Raw genomic sequence first — 22,277 nt, forward strand, 5'->3', positions numbered from 1 at the left:
TCGTCACCAAGCGGATCGCCATGCCCACCATGGGCGTGATGGCCATCCCCAAGACCAAGATCCTCAAGATCCACCTCGGCGAGATCTTCGTCGCCACCCTCGCCATGACCAACGTGGCCGAGGAGAACTACACCATGATCAAGATGAGAGACCCAACATTGAGCATCGTCCTCACCCGCGACAAGATCTTCAACAACATCCTCACCGTGAACCAAGTGAAGCAAGTGTTCGACTCCAACGCCAACCCAATGCTATGGTTGGCCATAGAAGACCTCCTATTCCACCTCTAGCCGCAAGAGTTGACGGCGCCCCTCCTCGTAGAAGAAACTTGGAGGATGAAGAGAACATGTATGGCAAGCTCAAGTTCAACATGCCCAAATTCAAAGGAGAAGACGACGCCGAAGCTTACCTCTCATGGGCACTCAAGGTGGACAAGATCTTCCGCATCCACAACTACTCCGGAGCAAGAAAGTGGAGAAGATCCTCTCTTATGTGAGCATGACCCAAGTCCCTCACTTGTGGTCACAAGGGTGCTAACCACACAACCTCATGATATGGAAGAACAACGGTGCAACATCTTCCAAACCCGTGCCGGAATTGGTGGCAAGTCTATCAAGGTCATCATAGATGGTGGAAGTTGCCATAACCTTGCGAGCACCGAGTTGTGTGAGAAGCTCCACCTCACTCTCCGCAAGCATCCTCACCCTTACCATATCCAATGGTTGAGTGACAAGGGCAACGTCAAGATACAACATACCGCCACCGTCAACTTCAAGATCGGCCCTTATGAGGACACCATCGAGTGCGACGTGGTACCCATGACGGTGTGCCACATGTTGCTTGGCCGCCCTTGGCAATATGACAAGAAGGCTATACATGATGGACTCTCCAACACATACACCTTCAAGGTCAACGACAAGAAGTTCGAGTTGCGTCCGATGACTCCTAGCCAAATCATCGCGGATAATGCGAAGGCTTTAGCGAGGGCACAACTCCGCACCCACCATAGTGAGATGAGAGGAGAGGGAGGGATCCACCACAAAGAGAGTGAGCGCCACAAGCCATACATGAGTGAGCCCAAGAGTGTCCTTCTAGCCACCAAGAGTGAGTGGAGAGAGCTCCAAGAGAACCCATCCACCATATTGCACTATGTGCTCATATGCAAGGGACCCACGTCGGAGACTAACGACTTAACCAACATTCCTCCGTCTTTGTTGTCTCTTTTGCAGGAATTTCGAGACGTCTTCCCCGACGAGCTCCCTCATGGACTACCACCACTCCGCGGCATAGAACACCGCATCGACCTCATACCCGGCGCTCCGCTTCCAAACCGTGCCGCCTACCGCACCAACCCCGAAGAGACCAAGGAGATCAACCGCCAAATTCAAGATCTCCTCGCCAAAGGGTACGTCCGAGAAAGCCTTAGCCCTTGTGCGGTTCCCGTGATCCTTGTGCCTAAACCGGATGAGACGCAACGGATGTGTATGGATTGTCGCCCCATCAATGCCATTACCGTCCGTTACCGCCATCCCATTCCGCGTTTAGATGACATGCTAGATGAACTTAGTGGTGCCACGATTTTCTCTAAAGTCGATTTGCGTAGTGGTTACCATCAAATCCGCATGGCTATTGGTGATGAATGGAAAACGGCATTCAAGACCAAACTTGGTCTCTATGAATGGCTCGTTATGCCTTTCGGTCTTTCCAATGCACCATCTACTTTCATGCGCCTCATGAATCACATCTTGCGTCCTCTCATTGGCAAGAGCGTGGTTGTCTACTTCGATGATATTCTTATTTATAGCAAAAACCTCGAGGACCATGTGCAACATGTGAAAGAAGTCTTGTGCATCTTGCGCCATGAAAAGCTTTATGCTAACCTCCCCAAATGCACATTTGCTCAAAACAAGTTGGTGTTTCTTGGTTTTGTGGTTTCCGCTAATGGGATTGAAGTTGATTCTTCCAAGGTGGAGGCCATCCATAATTGGCCTACCCCTACAAATGTTGGCCAAGTCCGAAGCTTCCATGGACTTGCCGGGTTTTATCGCCGCTTTGTGAAAGACTTTAGCACCATCGCTTGCCCTTTGAATGAGCTTACCAAGAAGAATGTTCCGTTTGTTTGGGGCAAGGCCCAACAAAATGCTTTTGATGAGTTGAAGAAACGCCTTACCGAAGCTCCACTTCTTGTTCTTCCAAATTTTGCCAAAACTTTTGAGATTGAGTGTGATGCAAGTGGGCTTGGTATTGGTGGTGTTCTTATGCAAGAGGGCAAACCCGTCGCATACTATAGCGAGAAGTTAGATGGCGCACGCCTCACCTATCCTATATATGACAAGGAGCTCTACGCTTTGGTTCGTGTTCTTGAAGTTTGGCAACACTATCTTTGGCCAAAAGAGTTTATCATTCATTCCGACCATGAGTCCTTGAAATATTTGAAAAGCCAACACAACTTGAACAAACGACATGCAAAATGGGTCGAGTTCATTGAGTCCTTCCCATATGTGATCAAATACAAGAAGGGCAAGGACAATGTTGTGGCGGATGCTCTTTCCCGCAAAAACACCCTTTTGCTAACTCGTTTGGATTTTCATGTTTTGGGACTTGAAGAGATCAAAGAACTCTATCCTTCCGATTCTTTCTTTGCTCCCATTTTTGAGAAGTGCTCCGTTGAGCGAGGAGTGGATGATTTCTATTTGCATGATGGCTATTTGTTTAAAGCTAACAAGATTTGCATTCCCGAGTCTTCGCTTCGAAAATTGCTTTTGCAAGAGTCTCATGGAGGAGGTCTTATGGGCCACTTTGGCCGTGACAAGACAAATGCCATGCTCTCAACCCACTACTATTGGCCAAAGATGAAGCGAGATGTGGAGCGCCTTTGCCGTCGGTGCACAACATGCTTACAAGCTAAGTCTACCTCCAACCCTTATGGTCTTTACATGCCATTACCGATTCCTTATGCACCATGGACCGATATTAGCATGGATTTCGTTCTAGGCTTGCCTCGCACTAAGCATGGTCATGATTCCATATTTGTTGTAGTGGATAGATTCTCTAAGATGGCTCATTTCATACCTTGCCATAAGAGCGACGATGCTTCACACATTGCTTCATTATTTTTCAGGGAAATCGTTCGCCTACATGGAGTACCACAAAGCATTGTGTCGGATCGAGACGTCAAGTTCATGAGTTATCTTTGGAAGTCGCTCATGGCGAAGTTTGGAGTCAAGCTCTTGTTCTCATCATCATCGCACCCGCAAACGGACGGCCAAACGGAAGTGGTCAATCGAAGCCTCTCCACCCTCCCTACGCATCCTCGTGAAGAAAAACTTGAAGTCATGGGAGGAGTGCCTTCCTCACGCCGAGTTCGCCTACAACCGCGCCAAGCACAAGACTACGTCAAGGAGCCCCTTCATGGTCGTCTATGGCTTCGAACCTTACACGGCACTCGACATACTTCCGCTTCCCCTCCACGAGCGCATCAACATGGACTTCGACAAGCGCACCGCCGCCGTCAAGAAACTACATGAAGAGACAAGGGCAACCATACAAGAACATGTTCTTCGTCAAGCCAACCGCCTCAACGCCAAGAAGAAGGAAAGAATATTCGAAGAAGGAGACCTCGTTTGGATCCACCTCCGGAAGGAAAGGTTTCCTCATGAGCGCAACTCCAAGCTCAAGCCAAGAGGAGATGGCCCCTTCAAGGTCCTCAAACGCATCAACAACAACGCTTACGTCATCGACATTCCAACATCCAAGTACTTGGTGAGCAACACGTTCAACGTCTCGGACTTGTCACCCTATCATGGAGATGAGGAGGTGCAAGAGTCGAGGACGACTCTTTCCCAAGGGGGGGGAGATGATGTAGCCCCGGTCACCGACGTCGCTACACCAAGACCAACAAGTCCCCCAAGTGGACCGATGACACGAGCCCGAGTCAAAGCGCTACATGATGAGGTGAACTCGCTCCTCACCACCCTTGATCTTGGTACACCTTTGGATGGATTGCTACCTCATGCCGACGTGTTATGTGTCATTAGGTACAAGGAGCATCAAGGTCACCAAGAGGAGGATACGCCATGGTCAAAGGGAGGAGAGGAGCAGCTGGACCAGAAGATGGACACGAAGATGGACATGGAGCTGGACAGGAAGTCGCCCGAAGAGCGCAAGGAAGAGAAGACGGACGACCGGTCCAGAACCCGGTCAGACCGGCCCCCTGACCGGATCACCCGGTCCACAGCCCGGTCTGACCGGCCTCCTGACCGGGCCGCCCGGTCAGAAACCGGGATTCGCGCTCGTGACATCCGGGCGCCATCCAGGGGACTTGGAGCCTCGTCCGGTCTCCGCCCGGTCACAGGCCCGGTCTGAAACCGGCCTGCCCGGTCACAGGCCCGGTCTGACCGGCCCCCTGACCGGCCTGCACGACTTAAGTTATATTTTCGGCCCGAACTTACCTTTTCGGCCTGTGACGCCTTGTAAGACTATATGAGGTCCCCAAGCACCCCTTTAGCTCTTTAGACTTGTTTTGAACTCAAACCTACCTTTGAGCTTAGTCTCCCTTGGGTATCATCCCTCTGTAATCAAGGCCATCCTTGTTGTTGATTTGGATATTGTTGAGTGAGATTCTAGTACAAGCTACTCTCTCTCCCTCACCAATCTCTTTTCTCCAACACCAATCTTTCACCGGGAATTCTGCCGCATGCCTCTTCCGGGTGATTCTATTGGCGTGGTCCATCGAGCCACGGGGGTAAGTATCGGGTGTATCGGGTTGGTGTGCGTGCGTGAGTCTCGGAGTTCCTCGTGTTCATCGTGTTCTTCGTGTTCCTCGCGTTTTCCCATCTCCCCTCTTGGTTTCGAAGTCAATCCGCGAGATCGGGCCACACACGGGGTCTTAGACCTCATCAGTTTGAGTTCAAAACAAGTCTAAAGAGCTAAGGAGGGGTCCATGCTACTTATATAGGCACACATGGCCAGCAAGGGCGAACAGGTACGCGAATGGATAAGTTAAGGCAGTTTGGTGGGGCATTCCCGTCAGATCCGGTTTTGGTCCGGTCTGACCGGGCCTGTGACCGGGCTGTCCGGTCATGGGTCCGATCCGACCGGGCCTGTGACCGGGCTGTCCGGTCATGGGTCCTATCGACCGGGCGCAAACCGGGAATCTGCGAAGAATCCGGTCCTGGGTCCGGTCGTCATCCGGTACGAGGGAGCTGGGCCGGTTTGCACCCGGTTGACCGGGCCTGTGACCGGGGCGTCCGGTTGTGGGTCCGGTCTGACCGGGCCTGTGACCGGCCAGCTTCCGTCTCTTCCTTGGAGCGCTTCGAGCGACGTCGGCTTCGGCTTCACGATCATCTCCATGTCCAGATGCTTCTCTCCCTCCCTTGACCTTGGCGTCTCCTCCTCTCCGGGGTCTTGATGTGCCTTGTACCTAATGACACATAGCACGTCGGCATGAGGTAGCAATCCATCCAAAGGGGTACCAATATCAAGGGTGGTGAGGAGCGAGTTCACCTCATCATGTAGAGCCTTGACTCGGGCTCGTGTCATCGGTCCACTTGGGGGACTTGTTGGTCTTGGTGTGGAGGTGACTGCATCAACATCGGCCTTGCGTCCTCGGGTCTCCATGGCATCCTCTCCTCTCCCCGTACTTGTCGTCTCGTTCCAAATAGACGATTCGAGGCACGCGTAAAGGAGAAGATTCACCTTAGCGTGCCGTCTTGGCGATAAAGCACATGATGCGGTGAAGACCGAAGGTCGCCCCGTATCAGTCTAGGTGGGAGAGATCGGCAATGGGAGGGAGAAACAAAAGAAGCAACGGGAGGAAGAAATGAGTAACCAGGAGGGAGAAATGAGTAAACGGTTGGAAGGAGTGGATGGAGGGATAAAATTGTTTTGTGCCTCTAACGAATCAGGCCCGCAACTCACCACGTCAATTTTGGTTCCGTCCAGCGACCCTTGTATATAGCGGAGATAGGCTCAAGGCGCCAGACGCCGTATTGGTCACGCCGGATGGAAAAGGAATTTGGGACGCCAGCAGCTAGGAGTGGTGAAACGTCCAGCGTGCCGCAAATCCCTTTGGGGACGGGGGACACATATGGAAATGGGGAAATGCTCTGAATTGGTTTACTGAACGTACAAAGAAATGGCATTTAAATCTTGAGGTATGTGGGAAAGGCCCCCTTTCTGAGTACTCAGTATAATGCATACATGATTTTACTCAAAACTGTTATGCTACAAAATCCCAAGAACAAGGGTACAGCTCACAAGACACAATGCTTAATGTACAATATTGGGGCGCACATGCTGATATAGATGAATAATAAAAATTTCAGGCTCTCTTGTCTGATCTATTAAGATTTAGATTAAACCACTTCTTTTTGCTCGATTTGTCTCTGCCGTCTATGTTACCATTCTCAGGACTCTCGGTTCTGCTCTGCTCAGCTGGATATCTACTGCTGCTGCTAGAAGGCCCAACAGAGCTCAGGATAGTTCGTTCTGTTGTGAACGCAGAGTGGATGTCATCCCTTTCTCTCAACATATCATCAACCTGTAGAGATTGAGAATCTTTAGCAACATGTTCATCAAATGTATGTACTGAATGTCACAATATATTGTGTTCAATCATCAAGATCAACATACAAATTGTAATAAAAATATCGTATTTGTGGGCGTACTGGTAGGTGGATCACTATCTCAGACAATTTTGTGCGAGGAAGACATCAGTAAGCTGATCCTGATGGCTGGAAACAAATACGATAGTTATGTCTACCTTTTCCCATTTGCACAGTTCAGTAAGCTGCTAGACTATACATTCCAAAGCGGCAGTTGATGAAAACTATGTTATTAGTATGCTACTCGTAATAAGTTGAGGTTGACTGCATGTGAAATGCTACTCTTTCACAAGCCAAGTCGTAAGAATACTGTTTAAATATTAGTTGCCTCTAGTTCAATTATTAAGTGCACTTCTCGTGCATAATCTCACCAAGGATGCCTAAACATAACTCATTCTAAATATGAGTGGACAGGTATAAATCAACATAATTGCTGGCAATCAATATTACCAGCGACTGGCTGGTATCTGCAAATGCTATAACAATGAAAATAACTAAAGGACATAACAAGAGATATACGCAAAGCAACAAGAAAAAGGGCATCTCATATGATAGTTAAAAACACATAGGCAACACAGTTACAAAAGACTTCTTCCCCTAGCAAAGGATGTGCCTTTTCTGAAGTAGAACAACACTGTTAATAGCTTTCTAAAGTACCTTATGTAGGCCAGTTTCAAATCATGTCATAGTTTAACTTGTTTCCTAGGTAAGAAAAGCAATCATCTGTACAAGAGGGCCAAGTAAAATGCCGCCATGTAAGAAAAAACATAGCGCAGACATTTTCTGAATGCTAGATTAAGATCTTTTTATTTAAAAGAGGCTACATGACTACATCTATTTAGCTCCGTTAGGCATGGTAATGGACTATGATATTGTTTGCCTGATAAGAGCATCTCCACCAGTCCTCCTAAATGCCCCCAATGGCAAATAGGCCTATTTGGGGGCCGGACGAAGAAACAGATCCCACCGTTACCCCCAACTCCCCAAGTTACTGCTGGCAGTTGGGCCAGTCCCAAATCACTGTCCGGCATCCCGCTTCACCCCCGGCACATAGTGTGGTTTTTGGGAGTGCCGGCAGCAACTCCAGCTCAGCTGCATGCAGCTGTGGCCCACCACCAGCAACCCACACTCTCTATTCCCCACCCACCCCTCTCTCCTCTCGTTTTCTCATCTTTCCCACCTAGCACACAGAACCGCGCGAGGAGAGCTGGAACGCTGGCTCCAGCCACGCTCTGGCTGCCCAAGGAGGATGCAGCTGTCGGAGGCGATGCTGCTCGCAGTCCGCCCGCTTGCGCAGCGCATCGGACAGCCTGCTGCTCACCACCGCGGCAATGGACGTGTCCATGGCCATTGAGGGCACGCGGCGCAGGCTCATCGGCGTTCTGCGGCGACCCCAAACGGAAGAGATCGAGAGCAGAGTGTCATTGTCCAAAGGGATGGATACAACTGAAGAAAAAAAATTCCATTCTTCTCCCACCACCGCCGCCCCAGAGATCAACCCGACCATGGACAGAAGCTCCCCGCGCTCCTGCTGCCCCTGGCTGGCACCACAGGGGCAGCTCAGCAGCTCACCGCCGGACGCATCTCCTGCTGCCCCTGACGAGTTGCTGCACCCGCCCACACTTGTTCGTGCGCTTGCCCGCGTTGCCGGCCTGGAGCGCGTCAGCGGTGGGTGGCGCCTCCTGCTGCGTGGGCGTCGTGCGCATCCGCCAGGCATCATGCTCCTCCTGCTGCAGCTGGCCGAGCGTGCCCACTGGTGTCGTACGCGTGCCAGGGAGTCTCCTTCCCTGACGCAGACATGCACAAGGAGGCCTCCATCCTTGAGCTCGACCCTGCCACTGTTCTGAAGCGGCCTCCATAGCGGCGAACAGGAAGTGGCGGATGCGGGCACCACGCTGCGGCTGCCTCTGCACGTTTCCCTCGCGCTGCTGCAGGCGTGTCTGCCTTGTGCACTACCTCGTTGTCATGCCATTGTCAAGCTGTTTGTGGCAATGCCAATGAAATAGATAGCTAAAGAAAAACAAAAAATAATAAAATACTAGGCCTCCCAAAAGTCTGTCACCATTTGGGGGACGGGCGAATTATTTAGACGTTTGGGAGAGGATGCTCTAAGCTTTTGCTTACTCTGCTGTTTACTAACCTAGTTTTGCCTATTACTGCACGTACTTTCTCACAGCAGGTTATAAAGTAAGTACAGCACAACATGGTTCGTTGACCTTAGTCAATATGCTACCATATGGATTAGATCTTCCATACCTACATGTAATCTGCTTCAACCCATTGTACAATTAGAGGGTAACAACAGGAAATCCCTTTCGTATGACCACAACATTCACAATTCTACAATAATTTATAGACACATTCAGAGGTTGGGTGGGGGGGGGGGGGGGGGGGGGGGCAAAACCGCTTCTTTTTCCTGCGTATATCTGGTGGTCACTTCCTGAAACCGTGCCAAAGCCTGCATAGCCGTTTTATTCTGTCAATGCTTTCCTCAAATGGGGTAAATGTGTCACATTATTGTTATATTCGTAACAAAAATAATGGAACTGACTTTTCTGTACTCCGTTTCGAACTGGCGCAGATCATTTCTTTTCTCTAGAATTTTAGACTCTATCTCTTTTAGCCTCTCTGTTGTCTCTTCATAACTCTTTGCACACATTGCTTCAATTGTATAGCTAGCTGGCTTGAAAAAATTGTCACCTAATAAACATATAAATTTGGATAGGTCAGAACAGAGAATGCCATGGATATAAACAGAGAAGACAGGAATGCATACCATATACAGCAAATATATGAGTTCCGGGTTTGAGAGTCGACACTTCACAAGGTTGGAGACCTTCCAATCTTTTAAAGAATGCAGCCTCGGGATCCTTGGCCATTGCCAACTGTAGTACACAGCAACTCCCTTTAGTTCCAATAAGCATAAAAGGACTAAAGCCACAAAACAGAACATACATACCGCATTCACTGTCGAGTCCATACGGTACACTTGAAAATGCAAGAAATACATGCCGGCAGATGTCACCTTGCCAGTCTTCTGACTATCTTCCTGGAGGTAAGAGACAATAGACAAGATATTATTAAACTAGACCTCTGGTTTTATTTTCATCTGAAATCTTACATGAAATGTGTTCATAACAAACAGTATGTGCAGACTACAGAACAGGTGATGCCGGCATTTTGCCATGAAGGTTCTGGGGATAAACCACCAGAGGCCAGGGCCACTGTTTGATGCCATTGTCGGCAGCAATTCATCAGAAGGTAGGAACATTAGGCAGAGAATTGGAGATTTAGAGGGATCTGAAAATAAAAGAATGGGAAGAAGATAACCTTACTGCTTGATTCCCAAAGGGGGGTAAAGCTAGCTAGGGGGCACCCGTGGGCATGGTCAAAACTCCTATAGCCCACGGGTGTTGTTTAGCTGTCTGAACAGAGGGGGAGAAGAGGAGGGAGAGGCACTGTTGCCGCCTGCTGGAGAGAAGAAAAAGGAAAGACACCGCACCGCCACCACCTCCATCTCCCCTACCGCCATCACCAACCGAACCGCCACCCACCACCACCCGCTGCCGGCACGCTGCCATGACGCCTCGCCACCCCACCCTGCCCAAATCTCCACCTCCATCGGTCCACCGCCACCCCCAGCCATCGCTCTAAGCCTGACTGCCCTTCGCCCCAGCTGGCGCCGTCGCTTGCGGTGAGGTCCAGGCTCGTTGTCGACCGTGGCGTCACCAGCTCTAGCAAGGTGGACGGTTGCTGCATGCTCTCCCTCTCTCTGGCTCTCTCTCGTGCAGGTGCTGGAGTGGTCGCATAGGAAGAAGATGAAGGGATAAAGGAGAGAGAACGAGAAGAGGAGAGATGAGAGAGGGTAAGTGGTGGGCCACTGGGCCTAACGCTGGACGCAGACGAATGTCGGCGAGTGATCATTTTGCCACAATAACCCGCATAAGAGCCGCTCTATTCCCTAAGATACAGTGGTCTCCCTTACAACAACTAAACAAATCCAGATAGAACCAAACTTCCAAAGTTTCAAAAATTCAAAACATTATCAGATGTATGTGAAGGTGTTTGCTATACAGAGAAAAAAATGAAGATCAAAAATCAATTACATAAAGTATATGTAACAGTTAAAAACAAGTGAAAATACTAGTTCGGCAAGAACTTGTCCTTTCGTACCTCTCAAGTCCCAGTTTGATATTGAAATTTTGCATGGAGTGGAACATGTACTTCGCTGCATCTATTTGTTTGAGAATCTAACTTCTAAGTTAGATTTAACTTTCATCGATACTACTCCCTCCGATCCTAAAAACGTGTCGGAAACCACAGTCTAATTACGTTTTGTAATTATCTCCTTTTGAATTAATCAAATTGATTGGCTGCATGTGCGTACATGGTCCACACAGTACGGAAACGAACTGCTGTACATGCATGCGCCCCACTGTCCAGCGCGATTTGCATTCAGATGGGAGTGCGGGTTGATAAGACAGAAAGAGCAAGGGTGTGTTTGCAAAATTGCATATTAGACACTTTTCTAGGATTAGAGGGAGTACTAAAGAAATTTAGAGTGTGGTACATGTGTACTCAAGTTATGAACTTTGCACGTATTTTGCCCAAAATTAATTTATGGTGTGGAAAAATAGTGAGGAAATTTTTGTACAACTTTTCAAACTGAAAGTTGTATATGCACCATTCTGAGAGATGTAACGACAAAGGAATGCCCTGCAAGACAGCCATTGTATTTAATTCAATTTGCTACTTCAATCTGCAATGCCTCGTTCCAAAGTCGGACAGGCACTTGATTGATCCTCCACATGTGGGCCAACCTAATGATATAATCTCCATCTTATCTTCCGTTTTGGTTGTTTTGTGCTAGCTAGGTGCTTGATGAAATTCTCATCTCAAGCATGCGTTCGCAACTAAATGTAGATTAATCGATGAAATTCCATGCAAATGGATGCATCTTAATGGAGTAGATGAGGCGAAGAAACGCAGTTGAAGCCTTGAAGTTCCTTTTCCATGGTTGTGCGTCAGTAAAAAAAATCTTGATAGTTTGAATACTACTTGTGGCTTGAAATTTATGGCGCTCCTGTTGCATTGTAATAGTTTTCTCCATGCCATGCAACGGTGTCTCACTCAAATTTGAAAAACAATCAACGGTGTTCCAATACCACTCCCCATTCCTTATCGATCTTTTTATGTTGAATTGTAAGTTTATTGCTTAGTCCTTTGTTAGATGCAGGCAGAAGCATGACTGTACATTTCTGGGAGTTGGCAAATTACATTAAACGAATGACTGATGCTGACGATACATTGACCCTCTTCTGTTGCTGCTCACTGCCAGAATGTAAATAAATGGAACTTTATTTGTTGCTCGCTGATTGACACTAAATAAATGGTATGTTGTTGAGATTTATCCCTCTTTTGTTTCATATGTAATTTGAGAATATGGGTGACATTGATCTGTTTTTTACTACTGAAGTTTTGTCCGGCAAAGCTCCAGGCCACCAACATCATTGAGTAAATGCTCGTTGGCTTCCCTGTTTTTTTATGTAATAAGATTGGATATGTTCATTTTTCAACACTTTGAATGAGGCTTCTACAACTTACTTGATGCAAGCCACTGACTAGTTTGAGGAGCTCTGATAATGTTATCATTTGATATACGGTTATTTGCACAGCTTTGTTGTCTTTTATACAGTTTTTATTACATTGCTGGTTTATAATACTTCTGGTCACAAAATGTGCCAGTTTGCCAACATGACTAAAGGCTATACACGTTGGAACAGCAAGGAGCATATCCATTCATCGATTATATTAGCTGAGAAATGCATACATTTATATTATCTAAAAACTGTGAATATTGACTGCAGAAAGCATCTTTGGCTCCCGAGCTCTAGTGATATTTTCGTTTCTAAAAAAAATTCAAAAAACATATTTACATGTTTTAAAAAATTCTGAAAAAATATGGGCATTGTCAATGATGTAACCTATACAAGCATGAAAAATCGCAATACGAAATTCTTTGTATTATGGGCCACACAAAAATGACAAAATCAAATTTGGAGATTTGAAAATATACATACTCAGATCCACATGTTTGTTATCTTTTATGTAGCTCAGCATACAAAGTATTTGAAATTAATATTTGGCACGTTTGTGGGATAAATCATTGGCTACATCCGGAAAAAAAACTTTTTTTTTTAACTCGTAAACGTGAGTTTTGACAACGGGATCACTGGTGCCCAGGCGCAAAAACCTCCACTCATATTGACTGTCTGAACAATGTTGTCTAGATTCACCAAATATATTTTATGATTTCCCAAAAAAATATGAACTAGTTCAGTAGTAACTTTTCATGTTAATCTTCCTATCTTAACTTGCTTCATCTAGCAATATAGTTTTTGTTGGACAGTATATGGGCTACATTCTATCTAGCAGTCTGTCTTCCTATTCTGGCCCATGTGGCCCATTAGCCCAAGTGACCTAGGATGGTATATAAGTGAGGCTGTTGCCTCCAGGTTAGCCACTCTTCCTCTTCTACATGATATCAGAGCCACCGGCGGCGGTGGTGGCGCTGGTGGGGACAACCAGGGGACGATGATGGTGCTCCTCTGAGGGGCAAGTGTGGGGTGGTGCAGGATCTCGTGGCAGCAGATCCAAAGGAGGTTGAAGGCACTGGTGCTTGTGGTGAAGTTGTGTTGCTGTGATTGGGCCAACTGGCTAGCTGCAAAGACAGCAGATGGGGCATCTTCTGCTACTTCTGGGAGAAGGCCAGGAAGGCTGCCCCACATGGGGAGATGCAGTATAAGCTTGAGCTCATGCCAAATGAGATCAAGCTCGATTGGGTTGGAAGTTATCTGAGTTGGTCTAGGAGGGGGATGTTGATTCTAAGGACAAAGTCGATGGAAGGGTACGTGTTAGGAAAGGTTCTTGAGCCTGAAGAAAAGGAGGGGCTAGAGTGGAAGAATGGAATGCTACAGATTCACTAGTTCTCACTTGGTTGCTGAATTCTTTGACACCAGTGGAAGCTCTTTCCACATCAACAGAGGTATGAGATGCCCTGTCAAAGATCTATTTGGGCAAGGGAAATGTCATGCTAGTCTCCCAAATTGAAGACACAATACACAATTTAATTCAAGGTGAAAAATCAGTGATGACATATGTGGGAGAGTTGAGACGTGCATGGGCAGATCTGGATCACCTTGCCCCCTTGGTGCTGCCTCATTTAGAATGTGTGGCAGCAGTGAAGAAGTGAATTGAGGACAGAAAGGTGATGGAATTTTTGAAGGGACTAATCTTGCATTTGAGGGCGGGAGGGCTGCGCTGATGCATCTTCATCAGCTTCCTACACTGGAAGAGGCAATTGTAGCTATGGCACAAGAAGAAACTAGGCTGAAACAAATGGAGAAAGTGGAGGTTGATCCTAAACCAGCTTACTATGTGTCAAATAGGCAAGAGACACGTGATTGCCACAATTGTGGCATAAAAGGGCATCTGAGTCATAATTGTTTTGCTCCAAGACGTGGCCACGGAAGGGTGTATGGCCGAGGAAATTTCAGGGGAGTTAAGAGGCAGGAATGCAAGGTATTCCAACCATCAAGTGAGTGCTAGAGCAAACATGTCAGCCATGAATGAAGGGCAAGGACAGCCTAGTTCAAGCCCAGTGAAGTGAAGATGGGAGAGCAGCAAGCTGATGCAAGTTTTGGGCACTTTGCCCACTTTGTCTACTCGGATGAAGGTAATACTGAAAGTGCCTCTATAGCTATACATAGACTAAATTCAGAATGGATACTAGACTCTGGAGCCTCCAAACATGTTGCTGGTAGCATTGGAGAGTTCAAATCATATAGGCCAGCCACTCCAATGCATCAAGAAACAATTCAGACCGATGATGGTATAGCTCAACCAATCAAAGGAACTGGAGGAGTTGTTCAGTGCATGAGAAATATTAAGCTATCATCAGCCTGCATTTCCTGTGAATTTACTCTCTCATCAAATAGACTGTCGTGTAATTGTTGATAGATACATATTCTTTATACAGGAGAGGAAGATTGGAAGCGGAACCAAGCATAGAGGCCTTTGGTACATGGACCATGATGAATCATGCAAGCTAGAATGTTCAGCACTTGTTGTACTGCTGGAGAAGGAGAAAATTGCTATGATGTATCATTGTAAAATGGGGCATGTTGCTTTTGATAAAATGACTAAAGTCTTTCCGGATGTAATGAGTGAAGTTGATAAGAACAATCTGAAGTGTGAAGCATGTGAGTATGCTGAACATACTAGAAACGCCTATGTGAGTAAGGGACTCAGAAGTATATCCCCATTTATGCTTGTGCATTCTGATGTGTGGACATGTCCTATTTCCTCTATCAATGGGATTCATCCGGGCTTGGCTTCAGCTGAAACTGAAGGTAAAGTGTGCAGGCTAAAGAAGTCGGTGTATGGTTTAAAACAATCTCCTAGAGCTTGGTTTGATCGATTTAGAAGAGTTGTGTGCGAGATGGGATATGGAGTGTAATGGAGACCGCACTGTATTCCATAGACATTCAAATCAAAAAATAACAATTCTAGCAGTCTACATGGATGACAGGAGATGATGTAGCACAAATAAACAGGGTAAATAATTGTTTAAGCAAAGCCTTTGAAGTCAAAGATCAGGGGCAACTTAGATACTTTCTTGGAATACAGGTTGCAAGGTTAAAGAAGGGAATAGTTCTATCATAGCGCAAGTACATCTTGGACCTTCTGAGTGACATGGGGATGATGGATTGCTGGGTAGCTCCAACACCCATGAATCAAAATCAAAAGGTAACAGCTCAATGCGGCGAACTCGTAGACAAGGAGAAATATCAGAAAGTGGTGGGAAGATTGTTATACTTGTGTCACACAAGACCAGATATTGCATATGCAGCTGGTGTAGTGAGCAGATATATGCATGAGCCAAGAAGTGGCCACATGGATATTGTTCATCGAATCCTAAGATACTTAAAAGGAACTCCATGAGAAGGGTTATGGTTTAAAGCAAATGGACATCTAACAGTTGATGGTTATAGTGATGCTGATTGGGCAAGTTGTTTAGACGATAGAAGGTCAACTTCTGGTTATTGTATATTTGTTGGGAGGGACTTGGTAGCATGGAGAAGTAAAAGAACAACACAGAGTCATGTCTCTAGGATTAAGTGAGATGCTATGGGTAAGAAACCTTCTGAGTGAGTTGAAGATCTTAAAGGATGGACACTTGAAACGTGTGGTGTGATAACAAGTCAGCAATATGCATAGCAAACAATTTAGTCCAACATGATAGGACAAAGCACATTGAGATTGACAGATTCTTCATTAAAGAGAAGCTACATGCTGAAATTATCAAGATCAACTATGTGAGCACAGGGGAGCAAATTGTTGTTTGTCTGACAAAAGGTTTGGCTGCCAAGGAGTGTGATCAAGCTTGTGACAAGATGGGGATGATAGATATCTATCACCCATCTTGAGGGGGAGTGTTGGAGAGTATATGGGCTGCATTCTATCTAGCAGTCTGTCTTCCTACAAGTTAGCAATATGCATAGCAAAAACTGTGTTTGATTGCTAAGGTGCAGACTGAACTGACTCGGAGGAAAAACATGGTAATTCAAGTGCCAAATTTCATTACCAATTCCACCGGTATGCAGTTTCAAGAGATGCATCTTAACTTGCAAGAAAATATTTCTTCTGACATTATAAGATTTGTCCTTCAACAAATATAACTTGCCTACCTACGAGCCTCCACAGCGATTTTGGATTCTACACCGTAGGGTCTAACACCAAGAGACAAGAGTCCAGATCTTCCCCGCATACTGAAACATCACTGGATCCGGTTCAGTCGTCGATCGCGTCAAAAAGGCCAACCAAACATTGCAGGGTTTCTACTTTGAAGGTTGAGTTATGCTTTTTCTTATTAATCAGGCCGAGAATACATGTAAACAGGCTGCAGCCACAGAAGCCCGTCTAGCATCGATTGGAGTAATCATGCGTTAACAACCAATTCAACCTGATGAAAGATGCCTGTCCTTCTCCTTTCCCCACGTTGATGTCAGCCTAGGGCTAAACCATCGCCGCTAGCATAATGACATGATGACTTGTGGTTAGTTGTTTGGCCTATGCTTTAAGCTGTAGTCACTATTTGTATGTTTATTAACTTCTCTTGTACAAACTTTTTACGCAACTCAACATTATCTCTTAATGTTGCTGTTTTAAAATTGATCAGGGAATTTAGTTCCTCAATTGGTTGCCTGATTCGCAGGAATTCATTTGGTTGTTGTATGTGGATGGCTGGATGCTTGATTTACTTATAGGATTTGCAAATTTTCTTATTACTTGTTATTTGTTGCAGATCCCACATTTCTAATCCCCAACAACTTTGGATGTCTCTTATACCGATGGCTGCTAGCCTAAATTAGTTGTAGATTTGCAGGGTTGGTGATTGTACGTATGTGCATATTTGATTTAGTTCTCAACGACGTGGCTCTGTTTCTGAATTTTGTATATATTGACAATGCGGATCGAAATAGCCGTACAGATACTAGAAACATCATAAGAAAATACATAATGACCTCATCCTCCATGTCATTATAGACCAATGATCGATTTTTCAATGTTGCATTGCTTGTTCTGACATATGCAAACATACCTATTTTTTTATTTGTACACACAAGCAGCATCTACAATGATTTTGTGTGCGTGTTGCGAGAGTTTCCATGTCACAATGATCAGGCAGTCCATATTTGACACTTAAGTGGATTGGATGACTGGGGAGGTAGCCTACCAGGTGCGCTTCCCTCACCTAAGCAGCAGCAGCAACAACAAAGCCTTTTTCCCAAGCAAGTTGGGGTAATCTAGATATGAAACCTTAGGAAAACATAAGGAAACAGAAAACAAGGAGAGGGAGAGAAAAAAACAAGTAAACTAAGATTTCGGCACATGGATCGCTGAGACATTCCAGTCCCTCCAGTCTCTTTTTACCGCCTCCGCTCATGTCAACTTTAGTCGTCCTTTGCCCCTCCTTGTATTTTCCATAGTACTTAGAATTCCTTCTGGAGCCTCCATTAGATATGACCAAACCACCTTAGTCGATGTTAGACTAGCTTCTCTTCCATCGGTGCCACCCCTAGCCTATCACGTATTACCTCGTTCCTAGTCCGGTCCTTCCTTGTTTGGACATACAGCCACCGTAGCATGCGCATCTCCGCAGCACTCATTTATTGGATGTGTTGTCTTTTATTGGGCCAACATTCTTTTAGCCTTTGTGAGACCTTGTAACATAGGATGCAAGATGATTCTCGCCACTTCATCCATCTTGCCTAGAACATGTGGCAAACATCCTCATCGATATCACCATTGATTTGCAACATTGATCCCAAGTATCGGAGCATGTCCCTCTTAGACACTATTCTAAACTAACATCTCCGCCTTCACACCTAACACCACTAAAGTCACATCGCAAGTACTCGGCATTGGTCCTAAGTCTAAACCCCTCTGATTCGAAAGTCTGCCTCCGTAGCTCTAACTTCATATTTACACCAACTCTTGTTTTACCCACTGCCACCACATCATCAGCAAAGAGCATACACCAAGGAATATCTCCTTGTATATTATTTGTCACCTCATCCATCACTAAGGAAAACATGTATGGGCTCAAGGTTGACCCTTGATGTAGTCCTATCGCGATTGGAAGGTATCGTGTCACTATCACCTACGAGAACACTTGTCACAACATTATCATACTTATCTCTTATAAGGGTAATGCACTTTGTCGGAACTTCGTATTTCTCTAGCACCCATCACATGACCGTCCTTGGTATGATAATATCCATGGAAGTCCATTGCCAAACAATGGCAGGCTGTAAAACACATTAACCAGAAAATGATGTAAGCAGAATGTACCTGCAGAGCTAGTCCATAGCCTCCACTAACTTCGTGTTCGAAAAAAAGAAGCTGTACACAGCATTGGGAAACTAAGAGTGAATAATATCTCAAAACTCACACCAAAACCAACACAGCAAAGCTTCAGTTCAAGAGAAAAATGAAGAATCAAACTCATACCTTAAATTTACTTTGTGCAACAGAGGCAACTCTAATAACTATTCCTAAATGAGCTTGTTCTTCACTTATTGTTATACCAAAAAAATGAGCAGATTGTTTTTCAACCTACATACAAAAAGGATATTTCACAGCCTTCTTATCATAAACAATACCACAAGAATGGCAGCAGCCTAACCTTTCCCGTAGCTGATGTCCCAACTGGGAGTGGTCGTACTGTAACTGTTCCATTCATAGCTTCTTCGAGAACAGTAGGAGATACCGTGGTCTTGATTGGAACTCCAAGCTTGCTAAAAGTAGTATAAGGAAAACAGCAGGTAATTAGGAACCTTCAACTGTCACTGCAAAAGAATTCTCATCAATTTTACAATTACCTAAAAAGTGCAGCAAACATTGTGTTGACAGTTCCAAGATTGGACAAATCAATCTCCATATCCATTCCTTCATTTTCCAACGCCTGAAAATAAAAATGCAGGAGTTGTAACTAATACAATTTTTGTCCCAAAATAAGGTGTGTCTGACTTTTCAGAGTCTCCAATGCACGACTTTCATTTATATTATGCTAATGGATTAGTAAAAGGAGATATGACATAAAAGACTTTTGCAAGACAAATCAAAGATATTATTCTTACATGCCCAATTCATATACTTCCGCACGTATTAGTAGTCAAAGTTTTAAAGCATTGTCCGCATGCATAAAAATACGGCTTATATTTTGGGACAGAGCAAGTATACATCTTATATTCTCCATTTCAACAAGAGATCCATTAAAATGCGGAATATGTGAGATTTAGCAAACACGACTTAACAAAATAACAAAAAAAACATCAGTATATATAATTTCATTTCTATAATCCTGCAATAATTCATTTTAATGATGTAGATCTGAGTTCTACTTGTCAAGCTACTTGGTATAATCATTATCTTGCATAATTATCCAGAAAAGAAGATTCAGTCAGATAGTTATAATTCAATAGCAGAAGTTAGTGAAAGTGCTCCCTTGCTGGTCAATAGAGGTTCTTGTTGCACCTTCAGCAGTTTTGACAGAGAAATGCCTGTCTATGACATGACACCCTGTATTTCATTAACCACAGCTTAGGTTCATCTTGTAACACAAGAAAGGGACTGAATCTTCGGCCACTGTCTCATAGATACAGTCAACACCATGATTCTAGTAGATACAGTGCAGTCAGAAATCACATCCAAATGACAGATCTTATCATATGGCAATTGTAGTATCACTCAAGAGCCAACCCTACAAAATTTGAAGGTGAATGCTCGGCTAGAGGTTTCTTCGTACAGCCAACAAATTACAAAGCTACCAAAGGGCCAATTCGTCAATTAAAATAAATCATTTCTGGTGTAACTCTAAAAAAGATGGCAGTGATTGAATAGTTAAAGAGCACTATAGACTTATACTGGATACTGAAGTTAAAGAAACCTGTAGAGCTTTACTGGATACAAACCTGCCAAACAATTTGCAGCTTGGCCTCTAGATTGACTCAAATTGAGCTCGTTCATTTTATAATATGAGTTGAGCTGAAGTTAGACTAGATTGCTCAAACTCGACATGTTTGCAGCCCTATTCCGCTTATGCAAACATTGGTCCTAAACAGGTAGGGACGTTTGTGCTAACCCAAAGCCTCCAACTAAAGCACAATCTTAACTTCAGTAAAGCAATTAAAAATTCCACTCTGAAATTTTCATAATAAACCACAGTAACAAAATATAGTATCTAGCGGGTTTCTTTCTGACCTCATTATTATGAGAAAATGTGACAAAATGCAGACCCATTAAGAGTGAAAATAAAATATGTGCACAGATAAAAAAAATGGTACTCAAAAGCAGTCTATACTCGATGAGAGAACCGCACCTCAAAACCAGCAGTATCATATTGCCTTCGTTTCTCAGGATCTGAAAGGATACTGTATGAATATGCAACTTCTTTGAAGAGATCTGACGCTTCTGGGTTGCTAGCATTCTTGTCCGGGTGATACCTGACAAATATAATAGGGACTATAAACATCGGAAACTACATTTGGAGCCTGAGCTCACTAGAGCCCTTTATTTTGAAAAATTCAAAAATAACATACTGAAGCTTCAAAAAGTTCAATAATATGTCCATATAGGAACAAATGTATATATACTTCAAGCATGCAATATCTCAATCTGAAATACATCATATTATGGGCTACACACAAAAAAAAAATCTAACAAGGTCTGAAGGTGCACTGTTCACATATCTAGATCTATAATTTTGTCCTTTTTGTGTAGAGTAGAGTACAATGTATTTCAGATTGCTACTTTGCAAACTCAAAGCATAAATCTTTGAATATATGCATATTTTTAAGAGTTTTTTGGAACTTTAAAAAACTTTTGTTAAAAATAAAGGGTTCCAGTGAGCCCGGTAGCCAAATCGATGCATTTCCCATAATAGGAGTTATCCAGTTATCGACACTACAAAAATATTGAAAACAACGTAAATATAATTGATCTCTTTTGTCCAAAAAAGACACTAAATTTTGTGGTAACAGTGTAAAAACTAGGAGTATACAAGACCTAATATGAACTGAACCGCAATCACGTCTGTACCATCGTGATAACATTGCGACACAAAAACCACGCAACTTCGCTAATGACCAATGAAGCCGAACAATATGTTCCGCTAAGGTGCCGTATTGTTCTTCTGCCTAGACGAATAGAAAGAGCAGGAACAGTGGAATGAGAAACCGTAGGAGGGGTGAGCACGAACTTGAGCGCGAGCTTGCGATAGGCAGACTTGATTTCCTGGTCGGAGGAGTCCCTTGATACGGAGAGCACCTCGTATGGGTCCCGCCGAAGCGCTGGCGCCGACGGCCCCTCCATCTTCCCCGACGAAGCCATCAGGCGGCAAAACCCTAGACATGGAGCAACAAATCGCAAAGCAAATTCAGCGGAAGTCAGCATGAAATCTGGTAGGCGTGGGCTCACCTCACGCGAGGGCGGCCAGATCTCGTCGCCTCCAATATACCAAGAAAAAGATACGGACGATGAGACGGAGAGAGAGGGGTGCGCAAGAAGTATCGGTCCGAAGAGAATTTCCGTTCCCTTCTACTCCCTCCTCCGCGAATGAACCTTTTCCTCTTCTTTTTTGAAGCTAAACATTTTTAATATATTTACAAAAAATAGCAACATATGTAATATTAAATTAACGTGCTACTATGTAAACTGTGAAGATAAATCTAACTATACTAATTTTGTGTTACTTTCTTTTAAAACATTATAATTAAAGTATATTAATATTATAGCTCAAGAGTACAACATGTGTCGGCGATAAAGCGGCAAACAAATATGAAAGGTGCATATACATACATAAACAAAGAGGGATGATCTAAACACTTGTAGTTGATACCAAAGGTTGCCAGCCAAATAGCGATCGGTCATCCGCCAACCATACGGATTCGATATTGCTGCATCTGCAACCTTATCAATTGATGCTTCGTGGGTGGCTCTTCTGACGGTCTATCTAGCGTATGCACACGAGGCTTAGGGGTTGAGCTGAAGATTTTTGATGAACCATCACCGAGCTCGACCTCGAAGATCCCCTCTGTTAAATCTGGG

The 22,277-nt window shown here is 44.8% G+C and overlaps 1 protein-coding gene across 3 annotated transcripts; it reads right to left on the reverse strand.

The window, feature by feature from the left end:
* Nucleotides 1-6,185: 6,185 nt before the first annotated feature.
* LOC127323552 (chaperone protein dnaJ 15) lies at nt 6,186-21,804 on the reverse strand. Of its 3 annotated transcripts, none has more exons than XM_051351668.2 (12): nt 21,648-21,804; nt 21,430-21,574; nt 20,551-20,674; nt 19,052-19,134; nt 18,856-18,967; nt 18,681-18,785; nt 18,522-18,572; nt 9,565-9,654; nt 9,382-9,490; nt 9,157-9,305; nt 9,010-9,063; nt 6,186-6,541 (listed from the first exon to the last, which is right to left on the reverse strand). In XM_051351668.2, exons 2-12 carry the CDS (start codon nt 21,558-21,560, stop codon nt 6,323-6,325), a joined length of 1,227 nt encoding a protein of 408 aa, XP_051207628.1. In that variant the 5' UTR covers nt 21,561-21,574; nt 21,648-21,804; the 3' UTR covers nt 6,186-6,322. The 3 variants fall into 3 exon arrangements, with proteins under 3 accessions (XP_051207628.1, XP_051207629.1, XP_071684337.1); XM_071828236.1 differs by lacking the exon at nt 6,186-6,541 and adding an exon at nt 6,699-6,734; XM_051351669.2 differs by lacking the exons at nt 18,522-18,572; nt 18,681-18,785.
* Nucleotides 21,805-22,277: the final 473 nt, after the last annotated feature.

Source organism: Lolium perenne, chromosome 3, assembly GCF_019359855.2.
Source record: "Lolium perenne isolate Kyuss_39 chromosome 3, Kyuss_2.0, whole genome shotgun sequence".
In the NCBI taxonomy this organism is placed as follows: Eukaryota; Viridiplantae; Streptophyta; class Magnoliopsida; order Poales; family Poaceae; genus Lolium; species Lolium perenne.